At 38.9% G+C, this 20,740-nt stretch overlaps 1 protein-coding gene across 3 annotated transcripts in view; it reads left to right on the forward strand.

Annotated features, from left to right (window-relative positions):
• Window positions 1-20,740, forward strand: part of bmp1b (bone morphogenetic protein 1b) — a 67,549-nt gene that overhangs the window by 31,529 nt on the left and 15,280 nt on the right. For 2 of the 3 annotated variants that reach the window (XM_017718899.2, XM_037547665.1), the window contains exons 7-15: window positions 1,280-1,404; window positions 7,355-7,470; window positions 10,114-10,216; window positions 12,039-12,155; window positions 12,677-12,822; window positions 14,429-14,624; window positions 17,263-17,388; window positions 19,051-19,214; window positions 19,831-20,011. In XM_017718899.2, the coding sequence (XP_017574388.1) occupies window positions 1,280-1,404; window positions 7,355-7,470; window positions 10,114-10,216; window positions 12,039-12,155; window positions 12,677-12,822; window positions 14,429-14,624; window positions 17,263-17,388; window positions 19,051-19,214; window positions 19,831-20,011 (1,274 nt within the window). The remainder of the gene's footprint in view (window positions 1-1,279; window positions 1,405-7,354; window positions 7,471-10,113; window positions 10,217-12,038; window positions 12,156-12,676; window positions 12,823-14,428; window positions 14,625-17,262; window positions 17,389-19,050; window positions 19,215-19,830; window positions 20,012-20,740) is intronic. The other variant, XM_037547664.1, reaches the window with a different exon arrangement.

Consider the following 20,740-nt stretch of genomic DNA (forward strand, 5'->3'; position numbering starts at 1 on the left):
TGGCATGCATTTTTTGTCTCCAAGTTCATTGTTTTTCAAAAAAATAATAAATGCATAACATGTATCAAATTATTCAACCATATCTCTTTAATGTGAAATGATTTTCAGTGCATCTATACAAATTAATTGGCTTTAGTTTCTTTTTGCCTCCAAAAGTGAGATAATGTCAGGCGGCTCAAACAGTCATTCAGATGGAGCAACTAGACCAGCAGAGTTTTATAGCTAAAACAGGTAGTTAAAAGCTTTGATAACACTCACTGTATTTAAGATGGAAAATGCTCAGAGAGGTAAATGCAAATATATACTAATGCACATCAATGTCCTTTTCAAATGAGCAGTAAATTATTCTGGAAAACAATTGTTGATATTTGAACTCAACAGCAAATACACCCCTCTCTACAGTGGTTCTTCAGGAGCTATGCAAATTTATGGATGCGTATTACCAAGGAGAATGACACTGGGCTACCAAACTTTTCCCCTCCCATCTTCATGGCCATAAAATGCACTTTGCATACAATCAGAGTTTGAGTTCCAGGTAAAGTGCAATAACCATACAGTCCCATTACAGGGTTTTAGTTTAAGGTGCAATGTGCATATAGTCCCATTACAGAGTTACAGTTAAAGTGCACTAGGCATACAGTCCCATTACAGGGTTCTAGTTAAAGGTGCAGTGCAGTCCTGTTACAGCATTCCAGTTAAAGTGCACTGTGCATGCAGTCCTGTTATTGAGTTCCAGTTAAATGTGCACTGTGCATTATTTGTTTGGTGCATCTGTCTTTTGTTCTCACTGAGGCTCCTTGACAGCTACACATCCTTTCAGACCCAAAGCACTGAGTTGACACAGTGGAAGGATGGACAGAAACACCTGTGGATGTTTTCAGATCTGAAGCAGCTTGATTTTCTCCACTGTCTCAAAGATAATAGCTTTAAGTGCTGTTTATCTGATGGGGAGAGTTTTGGTGTCTATGTTGGTTGTTGGGAGACACATTTTCTCTGCAGATTTTAATCATTTTTAATTAAATCCAGTTTTTGAAGCTCCTGTTTGATGTCTTGCATCAAATTTCCTCAGAAATATCTCCTGGAAAATTAATGATTTGTGCTTAATGGCTGATTTGACTAGAAATTAAATAAATGTCAGTCTCTGATTTTTGCACAGTGCTGTAGATAATGCGCTGTATTATTGATTATTGTTACTCTGACCATCACTTTCCATCCATCTGCTCTTCTTTTGTTCTAAAGTCTTGTCACCCTGTTGAAGTCTGTTGTCTGTGTTTAACAGAGGTATATTTCTGGATACAATTCTGCCTCGCTATGATGTGAATGGAGTACGACCACCAATTGGTCAGCGGACGCGTCTGAGTAAAGGGGACATCGCTCAGGCGAGGAAGCTCTACAAGTGTCCCAGTAAGTGGCTCTTTCCCTCCAAGGGCAGTGTTCATTATTCATTATTGCATTAAGGCAGTTACACAACAGTAACTGTAATGCTATACATCAAGCTCATATACGGTTCCTGCTGCTTTATTTACAATTTACAGTCATATGGAAGGACTTAAAGCTCAGGCAACCTGATACTTTTATCCGCAGAGAGAGTCTAATTATGTATTATTTTCTAGAGCAGGGGTCTCAAACTAAATGTTAAAAAGAGCCATTTTGTCCTGTTTCAACAAAAATCAAACCAACTTGGGAGTGCCAACATTTTAGGTCCATTATATTGGAGTAATATTTTACCATCTTGACTGCAACTATGTCTGTGTAGGCTCATGTTCTAGTATAGGCTAGAAATATGATATAAATGACTAACTTTAGCTTATCTCTGGCAGGAAACTTTTCCACAAATGTTGAATAGTTTCTTGTAAAATGCCACTCACGTTAGACTTTTTATTTACAAAACTGTTCAGCGACTCATTCGCCAGCTTCCTGTTAGAATTTTCCCATTCCACCTTAAATGGTGCCTGAGGTGCTCCCGAGTGGAACAACCATCTGTAGCTGGGAGTCCAAGAGAACACAATTGGCCTCACTCCCTCTGGGTAGGTGGGATGGCCCCTCTTTTCCCCCCATCACTCAACATGATGCTAGTTAGCTCAGGCATCTGTTAGCTGACGTAGCAGAACTGGCAGTTGGCGTTTTACTCCAAGCGCGTTAAGCTGACCAGTGACATTACAGTTCGAAAAGATGTGGTGGCACTTCACAGGTCTCCTCGGAGATCTCGTTGCATCTCATCGATAAATGAGCTGATGCATCAAATTAGAATTTTTGTGTTCCTATTACTATCTTTTTAATTCATCACAGAAATACAGTTCAAACATTTCCGGAATAAAGTCGGCCTTTCTGTTCAATCTTATCGCGAGTTCATACGTGACTCACATCCGGAGTTATGAGGCTATGAAGAGGGGCTGAGATACACGTGATCTGCCACTCACTGTGTGGAACTAGTGGTTTTGTGTGTCATTCTTTATGAAACTGACCAGTGGACACTTAGGAAGACACTTTAAATAGCATGCAGAGAGTTTACAACTGCTGAAGTAGCTGCTGCGGTTTTGGAAAGTAGCGATGGGGAAAAATATTTATCTGCTCTCTTTTGTGTTTACCACTTAGGTAAACTTATTTCAAGCACCAAAACATTTAAATGTACATTTTCACAAGGAATCTTAAGAATGTCTAAAGCCGGACTTTGGAATTTTTCAGCTTTAGGGCTAGATTACGTCTTTACACAGTGCAAAAGCATCTCATTGTAGAGAGAGCTGAGATTGTTTTGAACATTTTCATGTTTAATATGCGGATATGTCGTATGCAAGTGCCTTTAAAGTTGCGTTATAAAAATATGCAAAAATCAAGAAAAAGCCCTCAGATCCCAGAGGGTTAAATACATACACAGGGCTGCTCCACTCCACTTAAGACATAAAATGGGCAGCATTCCCACGCTTATAGTACTGTTTACAGCACTGATTCTTTCAGCATGTTTCTGCCTATGTGTTTGGGTTTGCAATAAGATTAGCATGTTCTGGGAGTTTGTTATCCATATTGTCTGATGTACTTGAAATTCATAATTAAAAAAATCTGTGTCTGTTTATTGAATGAAGATGGCTGTTTCACCTTGACATTAGCTTAAAATGATTCATCTTTGCTGGTCTAACTGCTGCTAAAAAGACTATTATACATGACTTGTTCAATACAGATACAATGGCTATTATGCTATTATGACATTGTTCCCCCCTTGAGCACAGACTACTGCAGTGATATATAAAGCTAAATCCACTACTGTTTTGACATGGGATGCAATTGCACCAGCTCTTAAGGATTATATTTCTTTTATTGACTGCAGTTTTGACTGTATTCATTCATGTTTGTTTAAATTTTTCGAGGAATGTTATATCACAACATCTCTTAAAATCTAATATTTGATAATAAAAAAAAAATCAATCAAATCTTTTTTCATATTTCTGCCAGATGGGTAGATCTGCGACACTGTGTCTATTCTATAAAATATAAAATCAGCTGAGACTTATGAGACAAGGCATTCGAATAAAAACCTGACGCAGCAAAACTGAGCACACTGTAGTTAAGCTACAGCTAACTCAGATATCATTCTACAATGATACAATGATTGTACATTTACAGTGATGGTTAGTTAAACCTGCTTTTGTGGATTAATTCAGGAATCACAGCAGATACAGCACAATTAAGAACTGAATGGAGTTATCAAACGAGTCTGCTCAGACTACAACACTTGCAATAAGTAAAATAATAACACTGTCACGAGTTCTACAGTTAAATATGTTTATTTGATGTAAAATATTTAATAAAGACTAATGCATTTTTGTTGCCACTTGTACTAGTGTTAATACTAATAGGAATAATCACATTATTATTATTATTATTATTATTATTATTAGTAGTAGTAGTAGTAGTAGTAGTAGTAGTAATTTTAATAGTAGTTGTGATTTGTGGTGAAAAAATAATTGCTAAAATGCACTTACATGACTGATATGCTAAATAGTTATGTTTTTTATTCCTATATTTGTGTTTTAAAGTGTTACATGAACATATTTATATACATACTTGAAAAAAGGGTACTTTGCATTTTTGCCCAGTCACTCTTGGAGAAGACCACCTAGCTAGGTAATTTGATTTTGAGGCCCCAGCTTTAACCGTATTGTCTTTCTTGAGCTGCAGAAATCCAAACTGTTCAGTGTTGGCTCACATTACAGATTAGGGGTGTGCGATATATATCGTCTACGATAATATCTTAATTGCCGCGTTAACGATGTGTAAGATGACGTTATCGAGTATGCTACAGACTGGGGGGGGCGCCTCGGCTGCTGCGCGTGCGCATTGAGAGTGTCCATACTGTGCGCTAGCATAAATGCCTAATGCTAAACATGAGTGAAGACACTCCGCCAGCCTCGCAATCTACCGCCTTAGATTTAATTCCTAGGCGAGGATCATCTTCACTCGCGTGGAGATGGTTTGGATTTGAAAAGACTGACATTGGTCAAAAGACACCAATTTGCAAACTTTGTAAGAAAGCGGTTGCCGTAAAAGAAAGCTCGACAACTAACCTGTTCCATCAAACAAACCGAACAAACCACCGCAAAGATTATAAGGAATATGAAAAGCTTATACAAAGTCATAGACAAACCTGAAACAACTAATGTGTCTGGTAAAACACACACACAGCAATCATTAACGGAGGCATTTAATAAAAAAGTGCCTTACGACAAAAAAGGCAGAAGGTGGCAAGAGATAACAGACGCAGTCACATGTTATATCGCAAAAGACATGGTGCCTATTCAAGTAGTTGAGCGAGATGGCTTTAAACAACTTTTAAACACTATAGATTCAAGATATAAACTGCCTGGCCGAAAATATTTCAGTCAAACCGATTTGCCCAAACTGTATGAATCATGTCGCCAAACTCTGGCGCATAAACTAAAAGACGTCGCACATTTTTCCACCACGGCGGATTTATGGTCAAGCAGAACGTCTGAGCCATACCTCTCACTGACAGCGCATTTCATCGACGAATTTTGGCACCTGCAAAGCTACTGTTTTCAAACATCATACTTTCCTGAAGATCACACAGGAGAGTTAATTGCCCAAGGTCTGCAAGATGCACTGGCATCTTGGTCGCTGCGAGAAGACTGCATGGTGTGCATGACAACAGACAGTGGGGCTAATGTTGTCAGTGCACTACGGATAAACAAATGGAAGAGGCTTCCATGTTTTGGACACAGACTACATATTGCTATTGGTGAGTAACTTTGCAATTGCAATTGAAGTTACACTTTGTTACAGTAGTGTGTGCAAACGTGAAAATGTTATGTACATTGTGTAACATAAAGCAAAGCTGTTGTTGTATGCAAATAACAATATTTTAAATAGTCCCTGACATTTAAATATAATGTAATATATAATAGGTTGTAATGTTTTATTTATATATATATATATATATATATATATATATATATATATTACATTTTTCAGAGAGGAGCATGCGGGATCCGAGAATAGACAGAGCCATTGGGGTTTGCAAGAAGCTGGTCGGAGCTTTTTCCAACAGCTGGAAAAAAAAGAAAAAACTTGCTGATGCACAAGAGCAGCTGAAGCTTCCGGAGCATAAACTCATCACAGAGTCACCAACAAGATGGGGCTCAAGACAGCGCATGATAGAGAGATTCCTTGAACAGGAAAAGGCCATTCGTCATGTGTTGGCTGAAGACAAAAAGCACAGACACCTTGTCCCAACATGGCAGGATGTGGAGGTGCTGGAAGCAGTCAGCAAAGCACTTGGGCCTCTTCTAGAGTTCACAGATGCTCTTTCAGGTGAGAAACTTGTAACAGTTTCCTACCTAAAACCTGTGCTGGTTTTGTTTAACACTGAAGTCGTGAAGATAAAATCTGATGACACAGACCTAACCAAAAAAATCAAACAAACTGTCCTTGAGTACCTTAACACAAAATACACAGAGGACTGTGTGGACGAACTATTGAGTCTGGCATCAACACTTGACCCCCGGTTCAAAAATCGCTACAATGATGATGACACAATCAAAGTCATTGTGACAACAGCTACAGCAGAACTACAGGCTATAGCAACAGAGGAAGACAGCCCTACCCAAGGTCTCTCAACTGCTTCAGCTCAGGCATCAGCAGCAAAAGTTGGAGGAGATGATGACACAGGAGAGCCAGCAAAGAAGACACAAAAGTCTTTTAGCAGTTATTTTAAGAAATTGCAGGAATTCAAAGAAGGTGAGTCTCTGCACACCATAATTGAAAAGGAGATCAAGAGCTACTTGATGATACCAGAAGTGGACAGTGATGTAAATCCACTTGACAGGTGGAAAACGCAAGAAGTAAACTTCCCCAGATTGGGTAAGCTTGCGAAAAAGTACCTGTGCATCCCTGCCTCAAGCAGCCCTTCTGAGAGGGTTTTTAGCACCGGAGGAAATTTTGTTACATGTAACCGTGCTGCTTTGAAGCCAGATGCTGTGGACAGGCTGGTGTTTTTGTCACACAACTTGAGGTAAATCCCAAGAAGCCCAGTGCATCTTAAAATTGATGCTGGAAAATGCTGCTATTTTTTCTGTCCTTCTGTCATTTTGATACATAGACAATGTTACTTTCTTGTCTGAAAATTGTAGACTTTGTTAACATTAGAGTCATTGGATTACAAATGCTTTAAAAACCTTTTTTCCCCAGAAGTGCTGCACCTTTTTTGGCAAGTTCTTCAGTTTGTTTAATACTTTTTGTTATGTATGTGCAATATTATATATACTTATATATATTAATATATTATATAACTAATATACAGTATTAAGGTTATTCATTTACTTAAACATGCTCTAGTTTTTTGCCTTTTGTGCAATTTGACCAAACTTGAAGCAAGTAATTTGTTTACAAATGTTGTATTTGTTTCTGTGTCTGTTGAATATTTATTCTATTTGCACTATTGATTTCAATGTTTTTGTTTGTTTGAAATAAAATATGCCTTAAAAAAAGAAAATGCATTAAGTATATTGTTTCAATTAATATAATTAGTAAGCAATAATTCATATCATTTAAGAAGTGCAAGCTAAAAAATATAAGAATATTATATATATATATATATATATATATATATATATATATATATATATATATATATATATATAAAGGCTTTAAACTAATTTTTAAATAATGCAAAATATCGTCTATTATCGTTATCCACAAAATTACAGAAAATATCGAGATATCATTTTTTGGCAATATCGCACACCCCTATTACAGATCACTCTGTGTGTTGTATTAAGATAACTGAGGTGTTCCTCTGATCTCGAGTTGCTGTGATGTTGATTTCGTGGCATTTTGTGGGCAGGATGTGGTGAGAGCCTGCAGGAAAGCTCTGGAAACTTCTCCTCTCCTGGATTCCCCAATGGCTACAGCGCCTACTCGCACTGCATCTGGAGCATCTCTGTCACCCCAGGAGAGAAGGTACACATACACGCCTGACTAGAAGCTAAGGCAGAAGCCGACATAGGAAAGAGCTTCCTAACACTGATACACAAAGGCTCCTTTTCAGTGTTCACTCAGACCACCTGAGCAAGCTGTAGTGACACGAGAGCAACCTGACATATTTAAATCTTTTGTTTAAAAAAAATGTAAGTTGACCAATACATTTAATCAAATATCTGGTGCTGCCGCATCCTGCAGCTGTGGGTTTTTTTTTTTTTTGTTCAGACTGTTTTGAGATATGCGTAAACAATTGATAATGGTAAAGTCAAAACAAAAAAAGTTTACTTTGAGGAATACTAGGGGAAATGGTAAGAGTTTTATAACCAAAACCTCAGACATCAGGCAGTGTATTCATAACCATTACACGTAATAACTTTCTATGAGGACGCCTTTAGAGGTGGATGTCTGGTTCCTATCACTGCCACTGTAAACAATTCTGTCTCAATAAGTTTCTCTAGAACCGAGCACTCAAAATATCAGTTGAATGACAGCATTCAGTCTTGGGTCCTTCTGGTTTTACGGTTTAATCTGAAGGGCTTTTGAATATGACTTTCTTTAGTATTTCACCAAGTTGTGAGCGCCACAGATAGATGGGCAGAAAAACTATCAAAAGGTCATAAAGTGGACTGTGACCATGTATAGGATGCTTTCCACAAAAGCGAAAGGAGAACAAAGAGTTTCTCCACCTCATGCAGGAGCTAAAACTTTGCCAGCTTTAACTGGCAGCTCAGATCTTAGCCGAGTTTGAGTTATTTATCTGATTTTTGATATTTAGCTCTAAACTAAACAAAGCACAAAATAACAGGGTGGGATGTCTTAAACTTTTGTAATTCATGGATTTGTGTGTCTGTCCACATTTAGTGTGAAACTGACATATGGACACTCAGGAAATCACTGAAGACTGACCCATCACACCAGAAACCCTTTATTTTTCATTCAGTCCATATCGAAGACACATGGTGTGCAGAGTTTACAGCTGCTGCAGGGGTTTTCAAAAGTAGTGATGAAAATACTGGAGCATTTTGATCTGAAACATATGAGTATCATGTTATATGAAGAGCCTTTAAAGGAATCTAGGAAGATATGAACAAATTGAGAGAATGACCTCAGACCACAGAGGGTTAAAGTTTTATTAGAATCTGATTTTTACCTTCACAGACAATGAACAAAGGGTGATACTGCGCTACTGTGCATTTTGAAAGCAGTGTGAAGAACTGAATTGCTGAAATTCTTGAGTTCTTTCACATTGTAGCTCAGTTTGAGATGCTTTTAGAGATTATGATGCTTCTGATATTTTTTAAAAGTTGCTGACATACTGCCAGTTCATCATCTTAGTTGTCACCATGCCAACAGCAGAGACAACTATGAATGGGCAGAGAGTTTGTCTCTCTGGCAAAAGTTCAGAAATAAGAGCGAATAAAATGTTGGATCCTTGCCATTAAAAAAAATGTTGGTGTGAGAGTTATAATAATAGTTAATAATAATGGTTGTATTTATACACTTTTCATGCCGGTGCCAGCTTATAGTGCTTTACAGACAAGTGCTAAAACATAGAAGAAATCATTAGTATTAAATTAGAATCAGAAGAAAAAGACGATTAAATTACAAAATAAACACCACGAAACTAATTAAATGCTAATTTAAAGAGATGTTTTTAGGTGCGTCTTAAAAGTAAGCTCTGAGCTTGACTGTCTAGTAAAAGGTGGAATTGAATTCCACAGTTTCGATACATAATAACTGAAAGAGGCCTCTCCATGTTTTCTGTATTTTACAGAGGGTATCTGTAGAAGGCCACTATCTGCAGATCTTAGATTACGTGCCTGAACATAAACAGACAGACACTCTGTGATGTAAGCAGGTGGCAGGTTGTTTTGAGCTTTAAAGACTAGTAGCAGAACTTTGAAATCTATCCTGAATGATACAGGCAGACAGTGCAGTTTTTTCAAAACGGGAGTGATGTGATCTCTCTTTTTCGTTTTTGTTAGGATGCACGCTGCTGTGTTTTGTACGAGTTGTAAGGGATGTATAGTTTTCTTAGTCCAGTAGGAAGAGCATTACAGTTGTCAAGTCTGCATGAACATTCTGTGCATGAACATTCTCTGCGTCACTATGAGATAGAAAAGGCCGAACTTTATTGATATTTCTTAAATGATAAAAAGCTACTTTAGTTACTGTGTTTACATGTGGGGTAAAACAGAGCTCAGAGTTTAAGATCACGCCCAGATTTCGTACTTCAGGTTTGTTATAAGAAGCTAAAGAATCAAGTTTCTCAAAAATAATTTTGAGTTTCTATACCAATGATCAATATTTGTTTTTTCATGATTTAATTGTAGAAAATTTTGCGACATCCACTGAGAAATATCTGACACGCAATCATCGTCAAGAATTATGTATGCGATCAAATTAATTTGCTCTTACACAAATAAATTGCAATCGATGAGTAAAGTCCTTAAGTCTAGGCTTTTTATCCAAAAAATGCTTTCAAAGCTCTTAAAAATGTAGATGCTAAATTATTTCCAGAATGTTTGACATTTTACTTCAAGTTGTATGCAAAGCTCGTCAAAGGCTGAATGTTCCTGCAGTAAATCAGACTGATTGTGCTTATTTTCTGTCATGTTTCAGATCATCCTGAACTTCACCTCTATGGACCTGTACCGGAGCCATCTGTGCTGGTATGACCATGTGGAGGTCCGAAATGGCTACTGGAGAAAAGCTCCTTTAAAAGGTTTTTCTCTCTTATTTAAATTCACACCCAGGTGTCTCTACACTCTATCTCTAATTAAGCACACTTAAAGTAATAATTCAGCAATCGGCAATAAAATCTTTTTTACAAATGTAGTTAATCAGCCAAGACATGTTTGGTAAAGTTTGGATCTTAATTTACGCTGTAAAAGTGTCTCATCAGATCTACTTTAAAAAATGACATAATAAAAAGCAATTGAAGTAGTTTTGTTCTGTTCAAAAATTACTTTGATTGAAAGAATTGTTCATTTCAAGTATTTATGTCAGTTGAATAAAGTTAGTTAATTTACTTGTTTCCACATGAAGTAATTTTTTAAGTAGATCTGACAAGCCACTTTTTACAGTGTGTGAGGCTAATGTAGCTAACATGAAATGAAGGCTTATAATCCAACAATTAGCTTGGTGCTAAGGCCCAATCCCATTTCACCCCTCCCCCTACCACTCAGATCTACCCCTCCGTTTTGTGTGTTCACATCTAGAGGTAGGGTCTCCCGATTAGTTGAGATAGAGGGGTAGGCCAAAGTGTTAGAGCTACATGACTTTCCATTTGGAGACGCACTCCAAACAGAGTGTTATAAGTGCCCGAAAAAGCACACAAATTTAAGAATTTTCTCTGTTATAAGTTATGATAACCATTGTATTATCTTAATTTAATGTAGTTTTAGTGTATTATGGTCCTTTTCTTCATAAAAAGAGTAAAAAACACTAGTGGTGCTGATGTCTTAGTAGCTATCTAAATTTCCTGTTCCACCTTAAATGGTGCAGCAGAAGAATTAGGGGTGGGTGATGATCAATAATTGCCCCCTTTGAAAGAAATGATGCCCTAAATGTAAGTAAATCCCAGCAGTGAGGTTGCTGAACTTTACCCTCCTCTGCTATCAAAGCAGTCTGGCAGGGTCTCCTACAGAGCACAATTGCAATTCTGGCAATGTGTTATGCCATTTTGTTTTCTATACGAATGAATGAGAATAGCTAAAAACAGTAGAAGCTATCATGACGGCTGAATTTTGTTCATGTTGATGTGATAATTTAGCTTTGTTGATGCTAATTGATGAGCATAAGTGTTATTAAACAGATTTTTTTGGTTTTTCATAAATAAACTTTTTTCTTTTCAGACAATTTTATCACTTTTGTGCAGTAGTATCCATGCACATATGCAGTGTAGTATTTTTACTGCTTTCCTCTAAAATCATGTACAAAATACATCCTATAATGTTTTTCTTCTGAAGTGTAAGGGCAAAAGCATCTCAGAAATATTCAGCTTTGTTGTCTGTAATCTAGATATCACTGAATTTAACCTCTTAAGCCACGGACCCGCCAGCAGGCCCAAAGTATTATTATGCACTTCTGTAACCTAAGAATAGCTCCACTGGTTTGCATTAAGGTCATTGTCCATCCATCCATCCATCCATCCATCTGTCCATTTTCTAAGCTGCTTCTTTGTCAGGGTCGTGGGGGTAAGGTCATTGTATTTACTGAATAATAAGCGTTAGTATTAGGGGTTAGTTATACTTGGGGTTATAAGGGGTTAAGTGTAATGTACTGGTGTCTGTTTACACATTAGCCATCCCAGTATTTTCCAGGTGCTGTACTAGGTGCTGATTGATTGCTGTGTCGACTTTACCAGGATTTCATCACCAGCTTGTGTCACACTTAACCCCTTCTTGTTTATTTATGGTTAGGTGCACATGTAAAAGGAGCTTTTAAGTGCACAGTTGTATCTGTCTCTGATTTTACACCTACCCTGCCTGATTGCAGTTTGACCTTTGATCATCATTCCAAGCTGGTTATGTTGTTGTCTATAGGTCGTTATTGTGGAGACCAGCTCCCAGAGCCAATCATCTCCACAGACAGCCGGCTGTGGGTGGAGTTCCGCAGTAGCAGCAACTGGGTGGGGAAAGGGTTCTCTGCTGTGTATGAAGGTACAGAATATACTCTGTCAGTCTGACTGACTCTCCAAGCTCTGCCCACTAATGTGTTATTTCATGGTTACTGTTTTAAGGTTAGTCAATCTTTATAGAATGCTTGTAGAGATCCCATTCAACTGTTCTACACTTTCTCATTTGGCTGAATGAATACCTGACACTAAATGTTGGTATTGTGGTATAAACGGAGTCTCTTCTACAGTGTCTCATTAGGTTGAGGGAATAACCGACTGTGGGTATTAAGATATAAATTGAGTCTGTTCTACACTTTTACATTAGGTTGAATGAATAACTGGCTCTAAGTATATAAACTTCAATATTAGAATTTTGTTTTATTTTTAATTTCTGGCCATATAATTAATGCTCAAGTGAACCGCCGAAGTGATGTCTACTCTTTGTTCATGACAGTTTTAATAACTTTTTTTATATGACAAATAAAGGGATTAACAGAATGCATGATAGCATTAAAAGCAGCACATCAGTTTTCTGTTAAGTTCTAATACTGGCTGTGTCCTCAGCGATTTGTGGGGGTGTCATGCGGAGGGACAGCGGTCAGATTCAGTCGCCAAACTACCCCGACGACTACCGGCCCAATAAAGTGTGTGTGTGGAAGATGATGGTGGCTCAGGGCTTCCATGTGGGGCTTAACTTCCAGTCATTTGAGGTGGGCGACAATCAGCTGGTCATAACCTGAGTGCCATTTGACCTCTGAGTCACTCAGGACTACTTTAGGTGACCTCTGAGGCTGAAGGTATGACAAAGTTGACATGAGTGCAAATATATAATATAATATTTTTTGTCCTCTGTTAATCTGATATATACAGTCTGAAGGAGGAGGTAGGTGTTGAACTGCACCCTCTGGCTGGAGCTGAATTAGTTTGTTGTTGTTAAAACTTACATAATGTTGCAAAAATACCTTATTTTAATATATACACTAAAAGGATAACGTAATTCTTTTTGTTTTCCTAAATTACTCTCTGCTCTGATTTTATTATTGTTTTTCCTGCATTATTGTTTTATATGTTTTTAAAAAGCGTTCTATATGGCGCCAAAAGCATTCTGCTACAAGCATTGGGACCCTTTTTGGCGCTGTGTAGAACCATATACAGCACATTCTCCATCAAGCTGAAGAACCATATCACCATGCAAAGAATCATTTAATCATGATATGGTTGTTTATATACTCTTTAAAAAAACGATGGTTCTTTAAGTGTTCTTTATTACAGAAAATGATTCTATATGGAAGCATGAGCACTCATTGAACCCTGTTCATGATTAAGGATTCTTTGCATTTTGAAAGGGTTCTTCAGCTTGATGGAAAATGTGTTGTAAATGGTTTTACACAGAACCTTTTTGAAAAGAGTACCTATTTAGCACCAAATGGGTTCTGTTATTGTTACAGGCCAGAGAACCCTTTTTTGTGTGCTAGGTAGAACCCTTTTAGCTCGTGTGGTTCCAAACAAAACCATTACCTTTACTAAAGACCACTTGTAGAACCATCTCTTTTAAGAGTGTAGGATGTAACTAGGTGGTTGCTTTTGGATTGCAGGTGGCTGCTACTGTGACGCTAGGTGCTCCCTGTGGTGTTGCTAGGGGGTTGCCATGGTATCCCAAGTAGTTGCTAGGCTGTGGTTAGGCAATTACTATGCTATCCCAGATGGTTATTAGGTGGTTGCAGTGATATCCTAGAGGGTGTCTTGTTGTTATGGTGTTTCAGGTGATTTCTAAGGTGTAGATTGTTGTATCCCAAAGTGGTTGCTAGAGTGTTGGTCGCCATGGTATTCCAGGTGGTTGCAAGGCCATGGCTAGTTGGGTGCTTGGGTGTTGTTTGTCAGTTACTATTCTATGGCAGACAGTTGCTAGGGTGGACAATATCACATGGACAATATTCCATGTGGTGTCTTGGGGTTGCTAGGGTGTTATATATATTGTTCCAGGTGGTAGCACCTACACAAGACTTACACAAGAAAAAATTGTCATTTTACAATGATTGTATGAGAACTGTTCATTCAGTCAAAAAGCTCTATACAAGCACACCATTTCTGATCAGACCAAACATGCCAAAGTTGGAACAGTCTTAATATCTCGAAAAACTGTGGTACGAGTTAGCGGACACAAAACGGGCAGAACAGGCAGAAGAGGAAGACTTTATGTGGAATAACAATAATGTTGCGCATTGTAAAGCACTAATAACCCTGTGTTGCCCCAGCAAAGCTTCACCTATGATTGTTAACTGAGAGGTACATTTGAAAACTGTGATGTAATCTCAGATCGAGCGACATGATAGCTGTGGCTATGATTACCTGGAGGTGCGTGATGGAAATTCGGAGAGCAGCCCACTAATTGGCCGCTTCTGTGGCTACGAAAAACCTGTCGACATCAAGAGCAGCTCCAACCAGCTGTGGATGAAGTTCGTCTCTGATGGCTCCATCAACAAAGGAGGATTTTCAGCTAACTTTTTCAAAGGTAAAAGGAGTTGAAGGAATAATTTTCCTTATTACAGATATAGTTGATCAGCCAAGAGCCAAGTGTTTGGTGTCTGAAGTGTGCTTCTTTGGTTTAACACTGGAGCTACCATTATAAATAGCTGTGAGTCCTACAGTGTCAAAAAAACAGAGTCACGTCTATTGGAAATAACTTAAAAGAGAATTCCACCATTTTTTTCAGAGTTCCTGCATAATTCAGTGTGTAAGATGAGCATATATCTGAAATGAAGACAGGGACATATTCGATTCGGCAAACAATAATTCACATTTTTATTTCTTTGAACTGATTAGAACAGGTCAGTCCTAGTTTCATGTGTTGTAACCATGGTAACTCTGGTACTGTAATAAACTATGATGAAGGCTGTATAACTTGACAGTAACACTACTCTGAGCATCTACACAATAGTCCTTTTTTACAATAGCTGCTTTTTAGAAATAAAGTCAGAGTAAAAAGGGCCTCAGTAGTCAGTAGGGCTAGCAGCTCAGGTAGGGATGAGGCAGAGGTACAATAACCACTGAAGACTCAGTGGTTGTATGAGTCCATAAATCATATTCTTATTAAATATTTTAGCAGGAAAAAGAGATCTGTAGCTACAAGAAAAAGCCCCCTGGCTGTAGTCTAATATCCAGTCTAATACCCTATACACCCCCCTGGGCAGCTTCAGTTCTGGACAGAGATGCTGCTATCAGCACGTCCCGTATGTCGTATATGGAGACTGAAAGAGTGATGCAGTTTAAAAATGATGTTTGTAGATCTCATGGTGGCTACGTTCAAGTAGACTGCATGTCTGTACCAATCAGGGCCCACCAATCACCTGGTAATGCGATTCAGTGTCGTAACACCACCCCTACTTTAACCCCTGATTCACTTGTGTCTTGAAAAGACATTTGTTGTGATATTGTACATTCACTGGACACTTGCAAGCTTCCAGTGGAGTTTTATACAACAGTGTTCTCTAAAACTAGGCTAACAAGTGGTAGAAGTGGTCCATAGATGCCCTCTGTTGGACAAAACAAACACAACAGGAAGCATCTGCCCATCTGCTCTCCTGCAGGTCTTTCTTAGGACTTGCTACTGTGTTTTTAATTCGCAGTTAAAAACGGGACATTTCCAGGGGCGAGGACATGTGAATACCAAAGTCATCTGTGAACCTACGCATGTCTTGAGTTTATATGGAATGTTCTTCTTCTTCTTTCGGCTGCTCCCTTTAGGGGTCGCCACAGCGGATGATCTGCCTCCATCTTGCCCTATCCATTGCCTCCTCTACTTTCACACCAACCAGCTCCATGTCCACCTTCACTACATCCATAAACCTTCTCTGAGGTCTACCTTTTCTCCTTCTACCTACCTTCCTTCTAGCTCCATCTCCAACATTCTTTGCCCAATATATCCACTATTCCTCCTCAACACATGTCCAAACCATCTCAACCTGGCCTCTCTGGCTTTATCTCCAAACTGCTCCACCTTCACTGTCCCTCTGATCTGCTCATTTCTAATCTTGTCCAGCCTTGTCACTCCCAACGAAAATCTCAGCATCGTCATCTCCGCCACCTCCAGCTCAGCCTCCTGTCTTTTAGACAGAGCCACAGTGTCCAAACCATACATCATAGCAGGACGTACTACTGTCTTGTAAACCTGCCCTTTCACTCTTGCTGCTATCCTTCTGTCACACATCAGCCACCTCTCCAGATTCTCTTCCTCCTGCTCTCTACTCTCACCACAGATTACAATGTCTTTATATGGAATGTTGATGATGGTAAAATAGTGGATAAATTTACTCTCTTTTGCTTCACAACGCCCCGCATGTATACCTTCACCATGAATGGATTTAGAAAACCTTTTAGGTCAATTTAGGTAAAAAAAAAGGTTAAAACTAATGTAATACTATCTTAAAACAGTGTCTCAGACATCAGACAGTGAATTCATAACCATTTCATGTAATAACTTTCTGTGTGGGAGCTTTTAGAGGTGGATGTCTGGTTTCTATCACCACCACTGTGACCAATTCTGGCTTGGTCAGTGTCTCTTGAATGGAGCATTTCACACCAAACTACCCTGAATGACTCTGTTTATACCATAATCACTTAATTATGCAGAAATTTAGAAAATTTGGTGGAAGGCAATGTAGTTTGCAGCAAATGTGTGATAATTCAGATATGTGGTTAGCATAATGCTCATTCCATTACTAATTATTAAGACACTAATTCAACTTACAACTCCAATTGTGTTTGTTGCTGTTCACTGTAGTCCAGAAGACAGAGGCTCTGATTTTCTGTGTCTGTCTCTCTCTGTATCTCCCTGTATTCTCTGTACCTCTCTCTCTCTCTCTCTCTCATGTTCAAGTTCCAGTTCAAGTTTCCTTTATTGACATGACAAATGTACATTTGTACTATCAAAGCGCTACAGAAATTATCTATGTATAAGAAGTTGATAAAAACAATATAAAAACAAAATTAATATGTAACAGTACAACAATTACGAAGAGAAAGTGTTATGAATTAATAATATAAAAGTATATACAATAATAAAACAAAATTGATTGGGAATGATTTGATGTGTATGTAGTATATAACTCTCTCTCTCTGTCTCCATCACCCCCAACCCCACACCCCCATAGAGACTGATGAATGCTCCAGGCCTGATAAGGGTCAGTGTGCGCAGCGCTGTATAAACACTCTGGGCAGTTACCGCTGTGCATGTGAGCCGGGTTTTGAGCTGGCATCTGACCGCCGCAGCTGTGAGGGTGAGAGCAGCACTCTAAATATAGACGTATACGTCTGTACACGTCCACATATGCACAATCACAAAGACATTCTGTGGACTCCACAGTTTCTTCTGAAATTAAGGATGTTAATAGTGAGTTTGTGCTGCAGTAACAGCCTCTGCCTTCTGGTGAGGCTTCTAGATGTTGGAACATTGCTGTGAGGATTTGATTGGGCATTAGTGAGGTCAGGCACTGATGTTGGATGGTCAGTTCTGGATCACTCCAACTCATCCCAAAGGTGTTGGATGGAGCTCCATCACTCCACAGCCCAATGCTGGTGGGCTTTATACCCCTCAAGCATACTGGCATTGGGTGTGGTTCTCATTAGAAGGGCTGTCTGGATACTTTTGTATATGCAGCGTGTGTCAGTTTGCAATAACTTGCCATATTTTAGCAAATTATCTGCCAGTATAGTGAGAGAATTTTACTTTAAATTTTACTTTAAAACATACTTAAAACAGGTAAATAATGTCTAGAAATAAGCTAGACAGTTTTATATCAAGTGCACAGCCATCTCAAAATGAAACATATGAGAGATATCAACTAAATTTAAGATCATTTCATTTGACAAGATAGCATTTTTTGCTGTGAAACTCTAATTGAAGAACAGACCTTTTTACTTTTAGCTACGGGACTACAGGCCTGTTCAAACAGAGCCCAGATTTTGGGGGGGGGGGGGGGGGGGGGGGGGGAACGCACCTCAAGTTTTAAAAATAAACACATCTATATTAATTCTGTCTCTCATTCCAAATTCGACATTGGCAGACTGTGATGCTGCATAATTTTTAATTGGATCCTGCTCATTTTTCTGAGCTATACAGATGCGTTAAAATCAGGCTGACCAATCAGAGCTTTGTTGTCATGGTTGCTGTCCAAACAAACATGCGTCAAGATGGCCTATTAGCTTTTGTAGCACAGCACAAATGTTTATTCAAATTTTATTCTTACTATTCATTTTCTGACTATAAAAGTGTGGCGATTAAAGACATATATGACAACTGAGAGCTGAAAGGCTATGACTGATGGTGAATATGTTACAGAATTTACAGTATATTACAGTATTTAACCAGAGTTCATTCTCTCCTTTTCAGTGAGGGGAGCAACATGCAGAAGCAGAACCTCAAATTCCCCCACTGACAGAAACACCTGCAGAATAGCTCATACATATATATATATATAATAGCTTTAGCTCCTGGTATCTGTGTTGTTGTTATGTTTTTTGTGTAAAAGAATCATACTTGGTGTAAATGGGCCTTAACAGTCCAGCCCCACAATCAATCGGTATCAGCTATCGGCCAATTGTGCTGAAAGGCGATCAGTATTTGCCCTGAAAACACTGATCAGTCCATCTTTATTCTTATACATCTTTCCATTTTTCTTTATAGAATCAGCAAAGTAGTTGATGAAAAGCCCTACATTGGGAATGCCTCTTGTTGTGATTTCAGCACTCAAACTTTCAGATGTTACAACAAGCCTTTGAAAAGAAAGTGGTGCATTCTGTTGGGCCGATTACATTTCCTGTTGTTTTTTACTCCTTTCCAGCTCCATTTCCCCACAAAAACACTGAGGTGTGATCCAAACCGTGCAGAATTGTTACTCCATTGCTTCTCAGTATGTTAACGTCCCTCTGTTTGAGCCCAGCAGCTGCGTGCGGAGGTTTCATCACCAAATTGAATGGCTCCTTCAGCAGCCCTGCCTGGCCCAGAGAGTACCCCCCTAACAAGAACTGCGTTTGGCAGCTGGTGGCCCCCGCGCAGTACCGCATCACCCTGCTGTTCGACACCTTTGACATGGAGGGCAATGATGTGAGTGCATCCGTGAGCCTACGGATCTTCAACCATTAAAGTATCATGTGTCTGTTATAGTGGGCTTTTTTTTTTTATCTGTGACAATCTTTATTAAAGGGGTTTTCTTTGCTTTTTGAAATAAAAAAATGTGGTGAACTTTGTAAACAAGTTAACATGTCACATCCCAGTATATGGAAACTGAACTGCAACAAACGGCCCATTTGAAACAGGATTGTGATGTTATAACCATGAACACATTTACATATAAACCACCATTTAACCAACTATAACCCAACCAATTCAGCTTACAGTAGTTTAGCCCCACCCATTCAGCCTCCAGCAGTTTAGTCCCACCCACTCAGTCTGCAGTAGTTTAGCCAGAGCCAAGTATATGCTGTGGGAAAACAAACGTTCTGTTTCTGGCAGTCAGGAAGCAAATGTATCATTCTAAGTGTAGCTTCCAAAGGATTCACACCTCCAGAAGGAGTGGCAGAAGTTTATTCCAAACCTCCCCACACCTCCCTGAGCATTTCAGTCCCACCTCACCAATTACTTCAGCTGATCAGCATTTATTCCTTGTTGAAGTTAAGAATTTCTTCCCTCAGTGTTTTGCTGCTCCTGTGTTGTGTTTCAGGTGTGTAAGTACGACTATGTGGAGGTCCGCAGTGGTCTCTCCGCTGAATCCAAACTCCATGGCAAGTTCTGTGGCTCCACGAAGCTGGACCCCATCACCTCCCACTCCAACAACATGCGCGTGGAGTTCAAATCCGACAACACCGTGGCCAAGAGGGGCTTCAAAGCCCACTTCTTCTCTGGTGTGCAGTAAAGACCCCCAACAGACCACACCAGGGTGTTTAAAGGGAGAGTTCAGTCAAACAAAGTCTTACACTGTTTAATGCTACATATAGAGAAATTTTTGGTGTCTGAAGTTTGCTTCTTTCATTTTACCACCGGAACTATGAGGCTAATGTACACTCTTCAAAAAAGATGGTTCTTCAAGGGTTCTTTAGTGAAGAAAATGGTTCTATAAAGAACTATGAACACTCAGAGAACCATTTGCATAAATAAAGAGTTCTTTGCGTGGTAAAGTGGTTCTTCAGATTGATGGAAAATTGTTGTACATGGTTCTACAAAAAACCTTTTTGAAAAGTCAAGCTTGTTACGGTAGAAGAACCCTTTTTGGTGCTATAGAGACACACACACAATTTTCTCCATCAACCTGAAGAACAATTTCACCATTCAGTAAACCAGTAAGGCACGCAGAGGGTTGTTTGAGTGTTTATGGTTCTGTATAGAGCTATTGTCTTTATTAAAGAACCCATGAAGAACCATCTTTTTTAAGAGTGTAGGGTTTGGGGTAATGTAGTGACTGAACTGCCAGTGACTGAATATGGCTCAAATGCTCAAATCATTTACACTCACTAAACCTCCAGAAGAAAATCTATAAAATGCATATGAATGTTTGTTTCACCTTTATCCTCCTTCGGGGCTCTAATCCTTGATGAGGCTGTTACTGAGCACCTGTCTTGACAGGCAGATAGAGC

Source organism: Pygocentrus nattereri, chromosome 18 (assembly GCF_015220715.1).
Source record: "Pygocentrus nattereri isolate fPygNat1 chromosome 18, fPygNat1.pri, whole genome shotgun sequence".
In the NCBI taxonomy this organism is placed as follows: Eukaryota; Metazoa; Chordata; class Actinopteri; order Characiformes; family Serrasalmidae; genus Pygocentrus; species Pygocentrus nattereri.